General features: G+C 36.5%; 1 protein-coding gene across 5 annotated transcripts in view; it reads left to right on the forward strand.

Annotated features, from left to right (window-relative positions):
* TPST1 (tyrosylprotein sulfotransferase 1) overlaps positions 1 to 22,679 on the forward strand; it is a 165,016-nt gene that overhangs the window by 66,093 nt on the left and 76,244 nt on the right. For all 5 annotated transcript variants that reach the window (XM_046668691.1, XM_046668690.1, XM_046668692.1 and 2 more), the window contains one exon: positions 17,233 to 17,431. In XM_046668691.1, the coding sequence (XP_046524647.1) occupies positions 17,233 to 17,431 (199 nt within the window). The remainder of the gene's footprint in view (positions 1 to 17,232; positions 17,432 to 22,679) is intronic.

The following is a 22,679-nucleotide window of genomic DNA, read 5'->3' on the forward strand; positions in this document are numbered from 1 at the left end:
ATGGTGATGTTTTTATTTATTTATTTTTTGATGTCATAATAGTTTATAACATTGTGAAATTTCAGTTGTACATTATTGTTTGTCAGTCAACGTATAAATGTGCCCCTTCACCCTTATGCTCACTCCCCAACCCCCTTCCCCTCAGGTAACCACTAATCTGTTCTCTTTGTCCATGTACTTGTTTATCCTCCACATATGAGTGAAATCATACGGTGTTTGTCTTTCTCTGTCTGGCTTATGTCACTTAAGATAATATCGTCAGGTACCATCCATATTGTTGCTAATGGGTTGATTTTGTCTTTTTTTTTATAGCTGAGTAGTATTCCATTGTGTGTATATACCACGTCTTCTTTATCCGATCATCAGTCGGTGGACACTTGGGTTGCTTCCACATCTTGGCTACTGGGAATAATGCTGCAGTGAACATAAGGGTGCATAAGTCTCTTTGAGTTGTTGATATCAAATTCTTTGGATAAATATCCAGTAGTGGAATAGCTGGATTATATGGTATTTTGATTTTTTATTTTTTGAGGAATCTCCATACTGTTTTCCATAGTGACTGCACCAGTTTACATTCCCACCAATAGTGTTTGAGGGTTCCCTTTTCTCCCCATCCTCTCCAACATTTGTTATTTTTTGTCTTGGTAATTAGAGCCATTCTAACAGGTGTAAGGTGATATCTCATTGTAGTTTTGATTTGCATTTCCCTGATGATTAGTGATGTTGAACATCATTTCATGTGCCTGTTGCCCATTTGTATACCTTCTTTGGAGAAGTGTCTGTTCATATCCTCTGCCCATTTTATGGTCAGGTTGTTTGTTTTATTATTATTGAGTTGAATGAGTTCTTTATATATTATGGAGATTAACCCCATGTTGGATATATGATTTGCAAATATTTCTCCCAGTTGGTGGGTTGTCTTTTTGTTTTATTCATGATTTCCTTTGCCTTGCAACCTCTGTAGTCTGATGAATTCCCATTTGTTTAATTTTTCTTTTGTTTCCTTTGCCCCAAGTAGATATGGTCTTCGAAAAGATCTTTCTAGGAGCAATGTCAAAGAGTGTACTGCCTATATTTTCTTCTAGATGTTTTATGGTTTCAGGTCTTACATTCTAGTCTTTAATCCATTTTGAGTTAATTTTTGTGTATGGCAAAGGATAACGGTCTACTTTCATTCATTTGTGTGTGACTGTCTGCTTTTCCTAACACCATTTATTGAAGAGATTTTGCTTTCTCCATTGTATATTCTTAGCTCCTTTGTTGAAGATTAGCTGTACGTAAATGTGTGGGTTTATTTCTGGGCTTTCAGTTCTGTTCCATTGATCTGTGTGTCTGTTTTTGTACCCGTACCGTGCTGTTTTAATTATTGTAGTTTTGTAGTATATTTTGAAGTCAAAGATTGTGGTGCCTCCAGCTTTGTTCTTTTTTCTCAGGTTTTGGTTTAGCTATTCGGGGTCTTTTGTTGCCCCATATGTATTTCAGGATTTTTTGTTCTTTTTCTGTGAAGAATGTCATTGAGATTCGAATTGGCATTGCATTGAATGTGTAGATTTCTTTAGGTGGTATAGACATTTTAACTATGTGCTTCCAATCCACATACATGAAAAGATCTTTCCATTCTTTATGTCACCATTGATTTCTTTCAGTAATGTCTTATAGTTTTCATTGTATAGGTCTTTCACCTCCTTGGTTAAATTTGTCCCTAGATATTTTATTCTTTTTGTTGTGATTGTAAATGGGATTGTATTCTTGAGTTCTCTTTCTGTTAGTTCATTATTAGAGTATAGAAATGTGACTGATTTTTATAAGTTCATTTTGTCCCCTGCAACTTTGCTGTAGTCGTTGATTATTTCTAATAGTTTTCTGATGGATGGTTTAGGATTTTCTATATATAAAATCATGTCATCTGCAAACTGCGAGAGTTTCACTTCTTCCTTGCCAATTTGGGTAGCTTTTCTTTCGCCTAATTGCTCTGGCCAAAACCTCCAGTACTGTGTTGAATAAGAGTGGGCACCCTTGTCTTGTTCCTGTTCTCAGGGGGATGGCTTTCAGTTTTTCCCCATTGAGTATGATATTGACTATGAGTTTATCACATATGGCCTTTATTATGTTGAGATTCTTTCCTTCCATACCCATTTTATTGAGAGTTTTTATCATAAATGGATGTTGGATCTTGTCAAATGCTTTCTCAGCGTCTATTGAGATGATCATGTGGTTTTTATTCTTCATTTTGTTAATGTGGTATATCACATTGATTGATTTGCAGATGTTGAAGCATCCCTGTGTCCCTGGTATAAGTCTCACTTGATCATGATGTGTGATCCTTCTCATATATTGCTGTATTCGGTTTGCCAATATTTTGTTCAGGATTTTTGCATTAATGTTCATCAGCGATATTGACCTATAGTTTTCCTTCTTTGTGTTTTCCTGGTCTGGCTTTGGGGTCAGAGTGATGTTGGCCTTGTAAAATGTATTAGGAAGTGTTCCGTCTTCTTCAATTTTTTGGAATAGTTTGAGGAGAATAGGTACTAAATCTTCTTTGAATGTTTGGTGGAGAGGCCATCTTCCTGGACTTTTATTTTTTGGGAGGTTTTTGATTATTGTTTCATCTCTTTACTTGTGATTGGTCTATTCAGATTCTGTAGTTCTTCTTGATTCAATTTGGGGAGCTTGTATGAGTTTAAGAATTTATCCATTTCTTCTAGATTGTCCAATTTGTTGGCATAGCTTTTCATAGTTTTCTAATTCTCTGTATTTCTTTGATATCTGTTGTAATTTCTCCTCTTTCATTTCTAATTTTATTTATTTGAGCCTTCACTTTTTTCTTAGTGAGTCTGGCTAAGAATTGTCAATTTTGTTTATCTTTTCAAATAGCCAGCTCTTAGTTTCATTGATCCTTTCTACTGTTTTGTTTTGTTTTTTGGGGGGGGGTTTCAATTTCATTTATTTCTGCTCTAATTTTTATTATTTCCCTCCTCTTTTGACTTTGGTCTTTGTTCTTCTTTTTTAGTTCTGTTAGGTGTTGTTTTAAGATTGCTTATTTGAGATTTTTCTTGTTTGTTAAGGTGGGCCTGTATTGCTATAAATTTCCCTTTCGGGACTGCTTTTGCTTCATCCCATGTCAGTTGGTATGGTGTATTTTCATTTTCATTTGTCTCCAGACATTCTTTGATATCTCCTTTAATTTCTTCAGTGATCCATTGGTTTTTCAGTAGCATATGGTTTAGTCTCCACATGTTCATCACTCTTGCAGCTTTTTTCTTGTAGTTGGTTTCTAGTTTCATAGCATTCTGGTCAGAAAAGATGCTTGATATGATTTCGCTCTGCTTAAATTTGTTGAGGCTTGCCTTGTTTTCCAACATATGATCTCTCTTTGAGAATGTTCCATGTATACTTGACAAGAATGTGTATTCTGTTGATTTTGGTTGAAGTATTCTATATATATCTATTAAGCCATCTGGTCTAGTTTTTCATTTAGTTCCACTATTTCCTTATTAACCTCCTGTCTGGTTGATCTTTCATTGATGACAGTGGGATATTAGGGTTCCCATTTAGAGTGATTATTGATATGTGAGGGCTTAATGCTGCCGTTTTATTGCTTATTTTCCATTTGTTTTGTGTTTCTCTTGTTTCTTGTTGTTTGTGTTTGGACTGCCCATTCAGTTTGATGGCTCTCTATGATGCTTTTCTCAGTTTTCTCTTTTATTTATCATTTGTGTCCCTGTTCTGATTTTTTGTTTAGTGGTTACTGTGAGGTTTGTATAAAAGATCTTGTAGATGAGATAGTCCATTCTCTGATAGCCTCTTATTCCCTTAGTCTAAGCAGGTTTCATCCCTTTCCTCTTCCCCTGCTAAATTGTTATTGTCACAACTTATTCCCTTATGTGTTGTTAATTTGTGGTTAAAATGAGGTGGTTATATTTATTTTTGATGTTTTCTTTCCCTTTATCTTTAGAGTTATAATTAAGTGTTTGCTAATCTGTTCTTATAAAGAGTTGCAATTTTCTGATTTTATCTGCCTATTTATCTCCTTCAAGGCTTTGTAAATCCTTTCTTCTTTTTTTTTTTTCAGATATGAGGGTCTTCTTGATCAAATCTTGTAGGGGAGTTCTTGTGGCAATGAGCTCCCTCAGGTTTTGTTTGCCTGGGAAAGTTTTTTCCCCCCATCATATCTGAAGGATATTTTCACTGGGTAGGGTATTCTTGGTTGAATGCTTTTTGTCTTTCAGAATTTTGAATATATCGTTCTGCTCTCTCCTAGCCTGTATGGTTTCTGCTGAGAAATCCGCTGAAAGCCTGATAGAGGTTCCTTTGTAGGTTATTTTCTTCTGCATTGCTGCCCTTAATATGTTTTCTTTGTATAATCTTTGTGTAATCTGAGCCTGGCAAGATCCCTGTCAGCTGTGTCTGTCCGAGCCTAGGTGGCTGCTTGGGATCACAGCGGCCCTGTGGGGCTGCCCACTGAATGGGAAAGCAATCACTTAGGGGCTCAGGGCTGCTGCCACTTGCTCCCACAGTCCTGCCAAGACGTCTCCCCACTTGAGGGCTGCAGCGGTACTATGGGCATTTGTGGCAGCCGGGAGCTCATTCGCCTGGATTCAGAGCTCCACCACCATCTGCTCTTTGGTCATACCAGCCTTTATACTTGGTGGGCAGGGCCTCCCCATTGGGTCCGAGCCAGAGCCACTCCCTGGGACCGCAGTGGGGCTGTGGACTCTCTCACTGGCCGAGAGTGTGATCACATGGGGCCTCAGGGCTGCTGCTGCCTGTTCCCACCATTCTGCCAAGTAGTACTCCCCACTTTGAGGCCACAGTGGTTCTATGGGCGGTTGCGGCAGCCAGGAGCTTGTTAACTTGGACCACAGATACGCCACTGTCTGCTTGTAGGTCTGCTCCTAGGTTTCACCGGCTGTAGTACTTGGTGGGTGGGTCCTTCGTACTGGGTCTGAGCCAGCACCACTCCCTGGCACCACTGGGACTGTGGGCTCTCCCATTGGACCACAGAGTGATCATGCAGGGCCTCAGGGCTGCTGCCGCCTGCTCACACAGTCCTGCCAAGTTGTTCTCCCCTCTTCAGGGCCGCAGCAGTACTATCAGCATTCGAGGCAGCCAGGAGCTCGTTCACCCAGGCTTGCAGCTCTGCTGCCGTCTACTCCTAGGTTGCACTGCCCCTTATTCTTGGTGGATGGGGTCTCCCCCCTGGGTCCAAGCCTGAGTCACTCACTGTCTACCCTGGCCCTGTGGACTCTCTCACTGGATGGGGAAGCAATCATCTGGGGGCTCACGGCTGCTATCACCTGTTTCTGCACCTGTGGCAAGGCACACTCCCACTCTCAGGGCCACAGCAGTGCTATGAGCACTCCAGCCAGGAGAACAGTTGCACACGTGTAGTGGGCTGCTGAGGGGCCAGAGAGTGCTCACCTGTCTCCACTTTCTCTCCCAGGGGGTAGTCCATCCCACATCAGATCCCACTTCACAACTGCACGGGTCTCTCACGCATCCTGATGTGCTATGTGGGTAGCCTCCACTGATCAATGAATGTCCATTTAGTTGTACTTTGAAGCAGGAGGTACAAAGGGAACGGCTCACTCCACCATGTTGCTGATGTCACCCTCTAAGAGTGTTTTTACAGTTTTTAAAGAGCTGTAAAAATTTTTAAAAAGGAAGATGTGCAGTAGAGACTGTGACTTGAAAGCCTGAAATATTTGCTATCTAGTCTTCTACAGAAAAAGTTTGCTGACTTCAGCTCTACTAGATTCTTCAGAAAATACCCATGGGAAACAATATTTTGTGATTTCTTAATTTCCATAATAGCTGCTCTCTGCCCTTTATACCTGATAATCAGTTTTGCTGGATATAAAACTCTCAGTTTAATTTTCTTCCATGTGTATGTTAAATAGATTGCTCCATTTTCCTTTGGCAAAAAGTACTGATGTTGAAAGGTCTGATAATCTAATTTTGGTTCTTATTTTTTTATTTGCTCCTTTGTTTTTCTTCTGTAAATCACTTGCTTATTTTGCCTAGATGCTCTAAGGATTATTTTTTCTTTAAGTCCCATAATTTTACTGGAATATGTCTTGATTTGGTCATTGTAAAGCAGATATTCTCAGGGAGACTATGTGCTTTGTCAATATATAGTTAAAATTTTTTGTTTGAAAGAATGTTTTCTTTGAATTTTGGTTTTTAATATTTCCTCAGTCCCTAACTTTCATTTTTTCCTTCTTCAAAGACCTGTATTATTCATATACTGGGGGTTTTGTTTTGTTAAGTTTTTGACCTTCTTCAATATTTGGTCACTTAGTCTTGAATTCATCTAGTCTCTTCATTTGCTTTTTATTTTTAAACTATTTCTTATATTTCCGATCATTTTACATTGAAAAACATTTAAATATTTGAAGGTATTATTCTGTTTCACTTTTACTTTCTTTTAAGGTTGTCTGTTATATTTATTAACTCTTCAAGTTTAGTCTTCATTTCTGAAATGATTTTTTTGTTTCATTTCTAATTTTTTCCTGAGCTCTATCACTTCATTTATGAGTTTTTGTGATTATGATTTATATTGTTTCATATCTTGTATCATTTTCTTAATGTCTTTTAGCTTATTTTTAAATAGTAAGTTACAATTTTAATATGTTTTGTGGGCATATCTTTCTGGCTACTTTCCTTACCCATGGAGATGTTATTCTCCTTATTCTCTTTTTTTCTTATAATAACTTGGTATAAGATTTGACCTTATACTTTTTTTGTTGCTCATTTGTACATGAAAATAGTTTTCTTGAACTTTTAGAAGGAGAAATGGTTCAAGATAGCTTTATGAATTTCACAGATTTCCCTCTTCTGTTTTTTGGTAAAGTATTAAGTAATATGGTGGCTTGCTTTCTGACCCCTCCCTCAATTGTATCTGAACCTTCTTACTCCGTTGTCTCTGTCCCTATTCTGATTCTACTCCTAGAATTTTCCCCTCAGTATGGTGCCCTGTCCTGGGTAGGAGCTTTGGCTGGTTGGTTTCAAGAGTTCATGTTTCTCAGCCTTCTTTGACCCCTTTTAGAACTTAGCAGGCCCCTTGCACTCGTCTTTTGGTTTGGGTGAAACCCTTTGCAGTCTTAAGTGGTGTTGTGAAATACATCTGCTGTGGTTTTCAGAGCATGGCTGTCTTTCAGCTGCCCCTCTGCTTCCTTCTCCTTCTTCCCCCATGAACATTCATTCCGTGCAGGTATTACAGCTATGTTGGTTGTCTCCACCAACTTGCATTTTGGGGTTTGTGGGGCTGCTTCGTCACCAGTTTTGTTTTAAATGTTGTTCATGGGTTTTTTGTTTTGCTGTCTGATTTCTTTGTTTTTAGGGGATGATTTGGCGAGACTGAAGAACTATTTTCCCGTTCCTCAGATTCCCTCTCATTTTCAGGACTTGGAATAACTGGGGAGGTGTTGCAGAATTTTGAGCAGAGGAATAACATGATCTGACTTGTGTTTTTAAAGGCTCTCTCTGGCTTGTAGACTGAGAATAAAACACAGGGATATAAAGGAAGAAGCAGCAAGACTATTAGAAGAATGTTGTAGAAATCCAGGCGAGAGAGAATGTTGGGTTGGACCAGGGGGGTGGCAGTGGAGTTAATGAGAAGTGATCATATTTGGGTATATTTTGAGGTATAGTTGATAAGATTTTTTGTTGGATTGGATATGGAATATGAGAGAAAGAGAGTAGTCAAAAGACAACTCCAGTTTTATTTTATTTTATCCTGTGCAGCCAGAAGAAAGGAGTTGCTTTCAACTGAAATGGGGAGGGCTGTGGGTATAGTAGATTTTAGGGTTAAGATCAGGAGTTCAGTTTGGACTATGTTGGGTTTGAGATAAGTATTAGACTTCTGAGTGAATCTTTGTGATCCTATTTTCCCCACTGTTGCATGGGCTAAAAAAGAAAGACATTGTTTATCATTGAAAATTGGAAAATACAGAAAATTTAGGTAAGAAAATAAAAATCACTCTTAATTTTATCACTTTCATTGTTGGCTTTTTGGTATGATTCTGTGCATATATATAACATGCATCTATAACACATTTTTGCAAAGTTGAACTTACGTTGTGTACACATTTTTAAATTCTTTCACAAGACATAACCTGAGTACTTTCTAAGAGTAAAATAGTCTTTAAAAACATGATTTTTAATAGTATTTTGTCTTTTTACTATACTAAGTATAACCGTATGGATGTAATCTTTTACCCATTCCTTTTTGCGTGCCCATTCCAACTCTGATGCTTTAGTCCAGATAATTTGCTTTCCTGTAGTAGTTGCCGTGTTGCACAATTCAGACCTGTGGTTTGGCAGCCCACCTGGCTGTTGTGTTTAACTAACACTCCTGGAACATCCATGCTTTTAAAATGAGTGTCTTGGAGAATTTTATTCACCTCAGTCATTCAAGACTTTGGCATTGTCCCAGTTCCCCGAGGAGGGGTGCCTTCCACTATGTATGTTACTGAGGAAAGGGAGCCTGGACGTTTACAACTAGGGGAAAACCTGCACAGTCACAGATATCTTGGTTTGCAGTGCTTTGCCTGTGCTGTGGTTGTTGAAATATACCAGTCTGTCAGGCAATATCTTTTAAAATCCCAGTGAGATGAAAGGGTGCTGGAGTGGTAATTAATTTATACCCTAGTACACTTCAGCGGTAAGTGTTGGTTAATTTCTAGAAGGACTGAAAGAGTAAGAAAGATTTGATAAAGCTCCATCCAGCCTGCACTTTATTGTCTAAAAAAGAAAATCAGGCTCTCTGGACCAGGCTCATTTGTTTCTAATAACTGTATCCTTGTGAACAGAATGACAAACTTTTTCTGTAAAGGACCAGATATTTTTGGCTTCACAGGCCGTATGATTTCTGTTGTAACTGTTCAGTTCTGGTGTTGTAGAGTACCCATAGACAGAAACAAATGGGTGTAGCTATGTTCCAGTGAAACTGTATTTATAAAACAGGCAGCAGGCCAGGTTTGGGCCATAGTTTGCCAATCTCTGGTTTTGAACAATCTTTTCAAAACTGTGTCTCTAGTGGTCAGGGTCCCCAGTCTCTGAGGATCAGAGTTTTCTTCGATCACAGAGCTAGATCACACATGCCCAACTTCCAGGTCTGCATTCTCCCCACTACATCTTGCTACTCTTAGAAAGTGGCAGACTAAATAACTAGAACCTGTGGGAAAAGAGGAAAGGTGAGCCCAAGGAGCTGATTTGGAACTAAGAGCAACTCTGAGTTTAAGTGTGGAAAGTTTGTGTGGCTCATCAACCAGACAGTGACCTCCTTGAGGATTTGGGACCACACCCTCTCTTGTATTTTATTTTATTTTCTATTTTACTTTATTTTATTTATTTATCCTTATAGCTCAACAAATGTCTGTCTTTAACCTGGTAAGTGCAAAGTAAACACTATTGTTTCTTTTACCGCTCTCACCCTTACCCCACAAGCAGCTTCAGTACATCCTTAGCTCTCCTCGTGTGCCATTCTCGAAGTGCACCAGCTTGTCTCACGTGTGTGAAAGTTGATGTGGCTCTTCTGTGAGGAAGGACATCACCTGAGATGCCCACACTGATCCTGTATGCCCTTAAGATATAGTCTTAGATCAGGGCTGACAAATTTTTCCTGTTAAGGGCCAGATAGTAAATATTTTAGGTTTGGGAACCGTATAATCTTTACCTCAACTACTCAACTCTGCCATTGCAGCACAAGAGCAGCCATAGATAATGTGTAAACAAATGAGCACAGCTATGTTCCAATAAAACTTTATGACATTGAAATTTGAATTTCATGTGATTTTCATGTGTTATGAAATATTATTCTTTAGATTTTTTGTTTTAAAAAGCCATTTAAAAATGTGAAAGCCATTCTTAGTTTGAAGCCAGACAAAAACAGGCAGTGAGACTGGATTTGGCCTGTGACCCATAGATGATTAACCTCAACCTTAGCTCCTTGGTAACTTGCCCTGACTCCTGTCCCACTCCAGGAGAAGAATGGCCTAGTTATGTCATCTGCATTCCCATAATAATGGTTTCTAACCTCTGTCATTACATTTATCCTGCTGCATATTAATCATGTGTATATGTTTATCTCTCTTACTGGACTCTGAGCTTCTTGAGAGGAGGGCCATGGCCTAGTCAGTCATCTTTGCATCCTTAGTATCTAACACTTGACCTGACACAGTGGGTATTCAAAAAATGTTTAATTTCAGCTTTATGCTCAATAAATATAAAATGCTGTTAACTGCTGTCTTAAAGAGAAACACCTAAATGATATGCAGTAGGCCTTCCCAAGTACTTTTAGAGTTCTATCTCTTTCATAAAAAGAGATGATTGGACTTTATCTTTAAATCGTTTATTCTATCATAATGATAAGTAATGGCTTTCACTTTTCTTATGAACCAGGACAACAATAATCTGGATGAAAAAAATAGTAATAGCTATTGTTTATTGAGCACATACTACATTCCAGCCTCAACTCTAATTTTTCTTTAGACTTTTGGTAACTTTATGACTAGTATCAGTTTTCCTCTTTTTCTTCGTTCCCTACACTTGAAACAATACGAAGTAACAGCATCATATGCTTTTCCTCCATACTACCTTATTGTAATGAATGGTAACACCATCCATTCAGTCCTTCAAGTTAAATCTGGATTCGTCTAGACTCCTCTCCTTCCTTCCTTACATATCTAACTGGCCATTAAGTCTCATCAATTTAAAAAAATCTATGGAGTTTCTCTTCTTTCTATCTCTATATTGCTTGCTATTGTTGAAGCTTTAATCATTTCTCATCTCTTCCAGTATGTAGTTGAACTTCTTTACTGGTTTTGCTGACCCTAGTTGCCCTTTCCTTTAATCTACTCTTCCCATAGTTATCAGCATTAAAAACTGATAATGATAATCTGATTATGTCAGTCCTGTGATTAAAACCCTTCTGTCATTCCCCAGCATTTTCAAGATAAAACCATCTTCCCAGTCATGACATACAAGACCCTATGTGTGACTCCAGGGCTTAATACAAATGTGTTTCAGAATTCAGAAATTTTGGGATGTACAGAACACATGTAACATCCACTGCTTGTTCTGGGTCAGCACTCTAATCAGACACATTAAAGAGTGTGATTGTTTGTGCCTAGTAGAATAAAGACCATAAATAGATTCCTATCAGTTCAGGTCATGTTTTGCTGCCAAATGAGTTTAGTTTTTAGAGCTTTTTGGATTTCAGAATTTGGGATAAGAGATTGTGGCCCTGTAGATATCCAGTGGTCTGCTGGAGCTGGCTTGCTCCAGCTATAGAGAGCCCATTTTGTGCATCTCTTCCCAACTCTGCAGTCAGTGACATCATGTTGGTAGCTTGAAATCAGCTGTGGTGGGAGGTTCCACCATGGACATCAGTAAATGCAACAAATCATTGCTTTTTCCCACCTGGAGAACAGGTTGTTACACAGTACTAGCACAGCACTGTATATACATATTATGTCAATAGTTCATTTGTATGTTTTTATCATTGTGGCAAACCAACTTGTCCACTCTATGCAGTGTAGAGCAAAAGGCCAAGGTTTATAAGGAAGCATAGAATGTAAAAATTAAGATAATCACTAGGATGGCAGTAAGAGAAACTGGGAAAAACAGGAGCTTTGGAGTCACAACATGGGTTCAAATTCTTAATTCCATTATTTCCAGACGGTATGACCCTGGGTAAATAACTTACCTTCTCTGTGTCTCAGTTTACACATTTGAAAAATGGTTACTGATAATATCTTTCTCTTAAGGTTGTTTTAAGGATTAAATTAAAAATCATATGCAAAATGCCCGACAGAATGAAAAGAAAATGTTATTCTTTGTTTCTATGAGCTTTTTTTTTCTGTAAATGTTTATTGCTGCAGACATGACTTTCATTCTCTAACATTCCTAATGCACCCACAGTAAATATCATGTAGTGTTTAGCACTTAGATAGTCTCTAGTTATTTCATCTTGTGTCAATTAATCGCCTTATAAAGATATGATCCTTGACTTCTCTTGAGCATGTTTGTATAAACTAAATTTGTGGAGTTTTTTTCTCCCATGAAAAGCTTTTAGTCATTCATTTAATAAACATTTATTGAGCATCTGTTACCTGTTATTGTCTGTTAATGTGCTAGGTTCTGGTGATAGTGAGATTAGTAAGACGTAGACCCTTCTTATATGCTGGTAGAATGATAAATAGTTGGGCAAGGAAGCCGACTATTTAAATGGAGGGAAATTAGGAGACTTTTGTAGTAATCTGGGCGAGAAATCATGGTGACATGAACTAAGGTAGTGGCAGTAGGAATGGAGGAGAGGTTGTCCTACTCAGAGATAAAGCCTGTAGAACTAGATAACTTGGGAGTGATCTTGCTTTCTCCCTGTTTCATCCCAGATCTCGTCTTTGCCTTGTGGATAGGTGCCATTTATCAAGATAAGATGTACATGAAGAGGAGTATATTTGGAGAAGAAGATGACGTGTCAAGGTTTTGGAACATCTTAGGTTTTTTTTTTTTTATTTAAGAAATCCTGTTTATTAGAAAATATCAATAATAAAGTCAAAAGGCAAGCCATGGAGAGGGCAAAGATATCTGTCAAACGTTTAGCCAACAAAGGATTTAGTGTGAAGTAGGGGTCACAAACTGTTGTCTGTGAAAGGCCCAGTAGTAATTATCCATCACCATGCATATGTGCCCCTTTACCCCTTTAGCCCACCCCTTCTACCCTCTTCCCCTCTTGTAACCACTAATCTATTCTCTTTATCCATGAGTTTATCTTCCACATGTGAGTGAAATCATACGGTGTTTGTCTTTCTCTGTCTGGCTTATTTCACTTAACATAATACCCTCAGGATCCATCCATGTTGTTGCACATGGGATGATTTTGTCTTTTTTTATAGCTGCATAGTATTCCATTATATATATATATATATATATATATATATATATATAAACACATACATACACCACATCATCTTTATCCATTCATCAGTTGATGGGAAGTTGGGTTGCTCCCACCTCTTGGCTATAGTGAATAATGCTGCAGTGAATATAAGGGTGCATCAATCTCTTTCAATTGTTGATTTCAAGTTCTTTGGATAAATACCCAGTATTAGGATAGCTGGGTCATATGGTATTTAGATTTTTCATTTTTTGAGAAAACTCCATACTGTTTTCCATAATGGCTGCACCAGTTTACATTCCTACCAATAGTGTTTGAGGGTTCCCTTTTCTCCCCATCCTCTCCAACATTTGTTGTTTTTTGTCTTGGTGATTATAGCCATTCCAACAGGTGTAAGGTGATATCTCATTGTAGTTTTGATTTGCATTTCACTAATAATTAGTGAGTTGAATATCTTTTCCTGTGCCTGTTGGCCTTTTGTATATCTTCTTTGGAAAAATGTCTGTTCATACTCTGCCCGTTTTTTGATCAAGTTGTTTATTTTTTTGTAGTTGAGTTATATGAGTTCTTTATATATTTTGGGAATTAACCCTTTTTCGGATGTGTGATTTGTAAATATTTTCTCCCATTTGGGAGGTTGTCTTTTCATTTTGTCCATGGTTTCTTTTGCTTTGCAGAAGCTTTTTAGTGTGATGTGGTCCCATTTGTTAATTTTTTCTTTTGTTTCCCATTCCTGAGTAGACATGGTATTTGAAAAGATGCTGCTAAGACTGATGTCAGAGAGCATACTTCCTTTATTTTCTTCTAGGTGTTTTATGGTTTCTGGTCTTACATTCAAGTCTTGATCCATTTTGAGTTAATTTTTGTATATGGTGCAAGATGATCTACTTTCATTCTTTTGCACATGGCTGTCCCGTTTTCCCAACACCAATTATGGAAGAGACCTTTCTTTCTCCATTGTATGTTCTTGGCTCGTTTTTCAAAGATTAGCTGTCCATAGATGTATGGTTTTATTTCTGGGCTTTCAATTCTGTTCCATTGATCTGTGTGTCTGCTTTTGTACGAGTACTGTGCTGTTTTGATTACTGTAGTGTTGTAGTATATCTTGAAGTCAGTGGTTGTGATGCTTCCAGCTTTGTTCTTTTTTCTCAGGATTGCTTTAGCTATTTGGGGTCTTGTTGTTCCATATAAATTTTAGGATTCTTTGTTCTATTTCTGTGAAGAATGTCACTGGGAGTCTCATTGGGATTGCACTGAATCTATAGATTGCTATAGGTAATATGGACATTTTAACTATGTTTATTCTTCCAGTCCAAGAGCATGGAATATCTTTCTATATTTTTATGTCTTCTTCAGTTTCTTTCAACAATGTCTTGTAGTATTCAGTGGAATAGTTAAATTTACCTCCTTGCTTAAATTTATTCCTAGGTATTTTATTCTTTTTGTTGTGATTGTAAATGGGATTGTATTCTTGAGTGTTCTGTTAGTTCATTATTAAAGTATAGAAATGCACCTGAGTTTTGTAAGTTGATTTTGTACCCTGCAACTCTGCTATAGTTGTTTATTGTTTCTAATACTTTTCTGATGGATTCTTTAGGATTTTCTATATAGAGAGTCATGTCGTTCGCAAACAGCGAGTGTTTCACTTCTTTCTTGCCTGTTTGCGTAACTTTTATTTCTTTTTCTTGCCTAATTTCCCTGGTCAAAAACCTCCAGTACTATGCTGAATAAGAGTGGGCACCCTTGTCTTGTTCTTGTTCTCAGGGGGATGGCTTTCAGTTTTTCATCGAGTATGATGTTGGCTGTGGATTTGTCATATATGATGGCCTTTATTATGTTGAGATACTTTCCTTCTATACCCATTTTATTGAGTTTTCATCATAAATGGATGCTGTATCTTGTCAAATGCTTTCTCTGCATCTATTGAGTTGTTCATGTGATTTTTATTCCTCATTTTGTTAATGCGATGTATCACATTGATTGATTTGTGGATGTTGAACCATCCTTGCATCTCTGTTAGAAATCCCGCTTGATCGTGGCGTGTGATCCCTTTAATGAATTGCTATATTCAGTTTGCCAATGTTTTGTTGAGGATTTTAGCATCTCTGTTCATCAGCAATATTGGCCTGTAATTTTCCTTCTTTGTGTTGTCCTTGTCTGTTTTTGGGATCAGGGTGATGTTGGCCTCAGAATGAGTTAGGAAGTGCTCCATCTTCTTCAATTGTTTGTAATAGTTTAAGAAGGATAGTTAGTAAATCTTTGAATGTTTGGTAGAATTCTCTAGAGAAGTCATCTGGTCCTGGACTTTTGTTTTTTGGGAGGTTTTTGATTACTGTTTTAATATCTTTACTTGTGATTGTTATATTCAGATTCTCTATTTCTTCTTCGTTCAGTTTTGAGAGGTTGTATGAATCTAAAAGTTTATTCATTTGTTCTAGGTTATCCAATTTGTTGGTATATGGTTTTTCATAGTATTCTCTTAAAATCCTTTGTATTTCTGTGGTATCCATTGTAATTTCTGCTCTTTCATTTTTAATTTTATCTATTCGAGCCTTCTCTCTTTTTTTCTTAGTGAGTCTGACTAAGGGTTTGTCAATTTTGTTTATCTTTTCAAAGAACCAGCTCTTAGTTTCATCAATCCTTTTTATTGTTTTTTGGTCTCTGTTTTGTGTATTTCTGCTCTAATTTTTATTTCCCTCCTTCTGCTGACTTTGGACTTCACTTTTTCTTCTTTTTCTAGTTTTGTTAGGTGTAGTTTAATATTATTTATTTGAGATTTTTCTTCTTTGTTGAGGTAGGCCTGTATTGCTGTAAATTTCCCTCTTAGCACCACTTTTCTTGCATCCCATAGTAGTTGGTATGTTGAATTTTCATTTTCATTTGGCTCTAGGTATTTTTTGATTTCTTCATTGATCAAATGGGTGTTCAGTAGCATGTTGTTTAGTCTCCACATATTTGTGACTTTTCCAGCCTTTTTCTTGTAGTCAGTTTCTGGTTTCATAGCATTGTGGTCAGCAAAGATGCTCGATATGGTTTCTAGTTTCTTAAATGTATTGAGGCTTGCCTTGTTTCCCAACACATGGTCTGTCTTTTAGAATGTTCCATGTGCACTTGAAAAGAATGTGTATTCTGCTATTTTTGGATGGAATATTCTATATAGATCTATTAAGTCCATCTAGACATATAGAGTTAAGTGGAATCCTGAAGAAGTTTCTTTTTTTTTTTTAAAGATTTTATTTTTCTTTTTCTGGAGAAGTTTTCAAAACGGAAGAAAAGAATGTGGCCTTTGAGGCAGGAAGGAAACCTGGAGTAGTGGTCTCACAGCATCCCAGGGAGGAATCATTTCATTTTTCTCTTGTCTGTTATTTTAGGAGTGGAGTCTCTCTGAGGGATTCCTCATCAGATAAAGATTATCTCCTGGGAGAGTTCATATCCTTAAAGAAAAAGGGTTTTTATCCTTTATTGGAATATTATGTTTGAATGACTTCTTATGTATTATGATGTAAAACTCTCCTAACGTTTTTGTCTTATAGTCGTTTGGCCAAAATCTGCTAATTCAGATCCAATTTAAACCTAGGTGTCATTTTATGTTATGTTTTATCCTGAGATTATGACTTATTTAGCCAAATATAGTAAATATTATCACTGTAAGCTGAAAACTAATTTCCGAGGTCAAGAGGTAGAACACATTTATTCTATAATATTGAAAATCATCACCAGCACTTCTTTTTCTTCGTTAGAAAGTAAAATTTTTCAGGAAGTAAGTAGAAAAATAGAACAAATGAATATTTTTCATTTTTAGCAGATTATGGTTGGCTATTTTCCCCCCAAAATTTCATTTTGAAAAATTTCAAACAGAAGGAATTATAAAAGAATTTTACCCACCAGCTACAATTAACATTTTGCTGTATTTACTTTGTTACATTAGTCCATCCATCTGTCCCTCTGGTCATTCATCCATCCATCTTATTTATTTATTTAGTTGTTTATTAATCATGCATTTCGAGTAAGTTGACTGGCTGTTTTCGTAAACATTCTTAGCTTTGTTATTTTTTTCTGACTGTTGCAATTAAAGTGTCAGTACATTTTCTGCTGAAGTTTTCAACTGACCCTTTTTCCAGTTTCTAGAAATCTGAAGTTGCCATTGATCACTGCCAAATTTAGAACATTAAACAATGTCTGGTAAATAGTGTTAAGCCTGATTAGTGCCCTCTTTCTCAACAGATCCAGACACTTACAAATTTTAAAGTTATCAAAAATAATTTCCGTCTTTTAACACTATTTTTTGGTGTTCTAAATAAATATTTATTCACATTATATATTTTCAGAGTGGAGAGATCTACAGACCAAGTCATCAAGCCAGTCAATGTGGGAGCTCTATCAAAATGGGTTGGGAAGATACCTCCAGATGTTTTACAAGACATGGCAGTGATTGCACCCATGCTCGCCAAACTTGGATATGACCCATATGCCAATCCACCTAACTATGGAAAACCTGATCCCAAAATTCTTGAAAATACTAGAAGGGTAAGTGAGATTTTTAAAGTGAATTGTGAAAACTGGCTATGGAATTTAAGTCCTGAAAAGTTTTTTCCTATTTTGTTTCTTGCTTTTTTATAACCAGAAGATTATTTTAAAATAGAAAAATTCTTTTTGTAGAATGCTTTATCATCAGGAGTCTTCCACTACATTTTAATGATAACTGTGGTTCTTCCCAGGAACTATGGGGACAGTTCTGTATTTTGCCCTATTTCTAGGAATGGGGCTTACTGTTGGAGATTTATCCTCATAAGCAATTACCAGAAATTTGTGTGAACACTGAAATTATTAGTGACCTCACTTATGTCTCCTTTCTTTTTTCTTTGAATCTAATGGCTGCTTTACTTTTAAACCTTTGTTTAGATGAGGCATGCTTTCTTAATACTTGAAACTAAACATTGGCTACATTAGAAGAATTAGTAAACAGGTACAGTAGGCTACCCTCTGATTAAGAGAAAGTTGCTCTTATAGTGTAATTACAGCTTTTTCTTTTAAATTATGCTCACATCATTATAGAATACTGTTTCAGAAAAGCCGTGAACTCAAAGAGCTAATCTGAATATATACCTTAACCAGTTGAATTTACTTCAAATCAGACCTTAATTCATTCTTTTTTGTATGTGGTAAAATATACGTAACATAAAATTTACTGTTTTAACAGTTTATAAATGTACAGTTCATTGGCATTAAGTATATTCACATTATTGTGCAACCATCCCCACCATCCTTCTCCAGAACTTTTTTCATCTTTCCAAACTAAAAGTACATTCTCATTACCCGTTCCCCCTCCCTCAAGCCCCTGGCAACCACACTTCTACTTTCTGTCTCTAGATGTGTTCTTGTTTGAAGCTACAGTATAAATGAGATAAACATGTTAGCATAAGTTCATTGATAGGCTATTTGATTTCATTATTAAAACTCCTTGCCTTTCTTTGGTATTCTCTCATTTATGTCAGTGTCCTCCCCTCCCGACAACCTTATAATGTATCATCTTTTTACTCTGTCTTTGTTTTGATACCTTTAATTGACAAATTTATATTTCTTTTTTTTCTTTTTTTTGAGGAAGATTAGCCCTGAGCTAACATCTGCCAATTATCCTCTTTTTGCTGAGGAAGATTGGCCCTGAGCTAACATCTGTGTCCATCTTCCTCTACTTTATATGTGGGACACCTACCACAGCATGGCTTGACAACTGGTGCCATGTCCGCACCCAGGATCCAAACTGGCGAACCCTGGCTGCCCAGGCAGAACATGCGAACTTAACAATGCTGTGCCACTGAGCTGGCCCCAGCATATTTCTTGAAGTTAATTTCCATGTGGATTTTTTTCTCTTGGGTATTCTCATTTTCCTTTTTCTATTCATTAGTGGCTAAACAGGAAGAGCTATCTTGTAAAACATCATATATGAAGGCAGATTTTTTATTTTTTAAATAATTTTGCCCTTTTTCTACTTTTAATATGTATAAGCATTTTATTATAAAAATATAAGCTCAGTGTATAAAACTTATAAAGTTAAAAAGATAAGAGAATAAAATTCACTTGTAATGTTACCACCCAGACATATACCATTCTTAATATTTTGGTGTATTTCCCTTCCTTCTCTGCATGTTGTTATAAAAAGGTAACATTACATATCTTACTATCTTACCTTTGCAGACACACAATTTTGTGTCCACTCCTTCCCTCTTAATATTCATGAGCATTTTCACATTTTGCACATGCTTTTTAAACATAATTTTTCATGGCTAAGTAATATGTCATCATATGAGCCTCCTTAAATCCTTTCTCAAACAGTAGTAAGTGAATGAATGAAAGAATAAATACAATGTGTTTCCCAAGTATATGTTCTATAATTCATTTTACCATTTTTATTTTATCATTTATAGCTTTCTCCTTGGCAAATTTTGCTACAATGAACATCTTTGCACATATAACATTTTAGGGTTTTTCGGGTTTTTTTAAAGATTAGACTAATAAAAGTAGAATCAAACTGGGTCAAATTATCTGAAGTTTTTTAAGGTGCTTGAATATGTTGATAAAAATGTTTTTTTAATCTTTTGAACCAGCATGGTACAGGTAATTTTGTTTTAGATTTTTGCTAATTTTAATAGGTTTCATTGATTAATGTAATTGACCATTTTCCGGTTATTACCTACATGTATATTTTCTTTTATGAACCATCTCTTAGGTTTTAAAAGAGTTTTTTATGTGTTAAAATTTTTTGAATTACATTCTGCTGAAGTTGAAATACACATCAGTCTAGCATCCATGATCATAGTCCTTGATAATCTCTTGGTAATTAGTAATTCATAGTTTTATCCTTTGTACAATCTTGAAATGGTTTTTATAAGCCAAGGTACACGTACAAATGATATTTAGAGGTTTTCCAGGCAGTAGACATTATACGTTTCTTACATGCAAGTTGGCTGGCTAGATTATTCTTGGCTTGCTTGAGTGGTAGGTTGGGAAGAATGTTGTGGTTTGAATCCATGTGACTAGAGAATTTGTTTCATAACACATTTGTGGCTTTTGAAAGGGTTTCAAAATGTACACTAGAAAAAAACTTTTTTCCCTTCCTATCTCTGTCTGTCTCTTAAGTGACAAATAATTTTGAGGAAAAAAAAGCTAAAGTGTGAACTGCAATTGCATTTTTGAGCACTTTGTGATAATATGTACAAGCTGACATTCTTGTTTTGTGGGGTTGGGTTTCATAGGCCTTATTGTAATCTAAATCCTATGTATTTTCAAAGCCTTTTTGCTTGTAAAAACTCAGATGCTAATATATCCAGCATTGATGGTCATGAAGTTCCATAAAGTAATGCTTAAAAAGTGATCTTCGGTTGTCAGCTGTGACATGAGGTGGGCTCCAGAGAAAAAAGATGGCTGGGGAGACTCTTCCCTTTAATTATGGGGTGAGAGTAAAAAAAACTTCACATTTTGACTGGGAATATAGAATCCAAAGCTCTAGGCCTAAAAGTGTTGTTTTTCATACAATTCTGGGTAGTCTAAAAGTATTGGTGTTTGAATCAGCATATTTTTGGGATAAATTGCCCAATTTTGAATAGAAAATCATGTGTTTCATGGTTGCTGTGACTCAGATGGTAAATTGGAAATGAAATGCTAACATATTCCTTACTCTTTCCCACAATAGTCTCAAATCCCAAAATTGTAGCACATTTCAGTAAATAATGCCCTTTAGGATGCATCTTAAGCCTTCTCCCTCCCCCATAGGTTTTTAATCTTTTTAGATTTACAGACCTATTTGAGAATCTATGAAACCTATGGATCCCTACCTTAGAAATACCAGACACATACATACACAAAATTTTACCCACAATTTTAGTGGATGCATAGATGCCCCTGAAGCCCATCAGGTTAAGGACTTCTGCTTTATAGTCTCCTTGATCACGCTTATCCACTCATGTGGCTTTGATTACAACCTATTTGCTGATGATCATAAATCTCTGTCCCCCAGTGCATCTCTTCCCTGAACCCCAGCCTCAGTATTTCCAACTGCCTTCTGTGTATCTCCACCCGGATGCTCACAAGGACCTCAAGCTCAGTGTCCTTAATTGAACTGATTGTCCAAACTTGTTCCCTTATAAAGCAGAAGCTAGATGGAGTTGTTCAGTAAACTGAGCAGGAATCTAGAGTAGAGGTGGGATATTGCTGTGTTCATCTATATTTGCAGTGTCTCTGAGCCAGTAAGCAGATATGAAAAGTCCTCAGGGCACATGGGTCAAGCCAAAAACACTTTGAAGACCTGTTTACTAAATCTGAAGAAAGAGCAGAAAAGCAGATCCAAGCATGAATGGAATATCCAGTTGATATTCCAGTTGAAAACCTGAGTAGACAGTAGTACTAAGGAATAGCAAGTGATCACGTGGAAAAGCAAGTATCAGGGTGCAGAACCCACAGTAGCAGACAAGGCGGAACTTGAAGATTAAGTGACCTGGAAGAGGAAGTTGGGTTAAATCTCTGAACCAAACAGGAAGAAGCTGCAGCAGTTGGAATTGATGTTCTCGCATTAAAGGTGGAGCCTCTAATGGACACTTGTGTTTTCTAGTTCCTATACCCAGCAAAAACTGCTTCTCCTTGTTTTTCCTATCTCCGTACATGGCATTCCTATTTATCCAGTCATCAAAGTTTGTTAAGACTGTCTAGCTTTGTAGATCACATGTAATTAATTGGTCACCAAGTCCCCTTGATTCTACATTTGAAAACATTGATTCAATGCTGTTTCCTTTCAGCTGCCTTAGATCAGTTTCTCCTCCTTTCTCATATGAGTTGTGACTTATTCCTCTTTTGTATGAGTGTGTTTAGTCCTTCTTCTTCTTCTGCATTTTTTATTTTCAATGAAAATTATTTTTTAAAAACTCACATCTGAATGTATCATTCTGTTGCATAAAATCCTTGAATAGCTCTACTGGTACTACAGGATAAAGCCCAGACTTCTTAGAATGGCATTTACTTTTCCAATATTTGGAGATTTCCTAGTTATCTTTTTGTGGTTGGTTTCTAATTTAATTCCATTATTGTGAGAGAACACATTCAGTATAGTTTCAGTCTTTTGAAATATGTTGAAAATTGCTTTGTGGCCAGAATTTGGTCTCTTGTGATCACTTGAGAGGATATATATTCTGCAGTTGTGGCAGAGTTCTATAAATATCAGTTAGGTCAAGTTGTTTCATAGTGTTGCTCAAGTCTTCTACTTCTTGATTTTTTGGGTCTAATTTTATCAATTTTGGGAAATGTGAATTTGTCTCTCTCTTTTTATTTCTATCAATTTTGCTTCTTGTGTTTTGAATCTATATTTTTGGGAGCATACTCTTTTATATCTTCTTGAGGAATTAATTCTTTTATCTTTATGAAATATCTCTCATCGTCTCTGATGTCAGTTACTCTCTGGAAATCTACTTTGTCTGATATAAACATAGCCACAACATTGTTTTTATGCATACCGTATACATGGTATGTTTTTTCCATCCTATTACTGTTAATCTGTGTCTGTATATTTAAAGTATGTATGTTGCTTATAAACAGATATAGCTGGTCTTGTTTGTTAATCTCATTTTGTAATCTCTGCCTTTAAATGGATGATTTAATCAATTTACATTTAATGTAATTATTCACCTGGTTGGGTTTAAGGCTACCATCTTACTGTTTGTTTTCTAATTGGACCATCTGTCTTTGTCTCTTTGTTTATCTTTTCCTGCCTTCTTTTGCATCAACCTAA

Source organism: Equus quagga, chromosome 7 (genome assembly GCF_021613505.1).
Source record: "Equus quagga isolate Etosha38 chromosome 7, UCLA_HA_Equagga_1.0, whole genome shotgun sequence".
Taxonomy (NCBI): domain Eukaryota; kingdom Metazoa; phylum Chordata; class Mammalia; order Perissodactyla; family Equidae; genus Equus; species Equus quagga.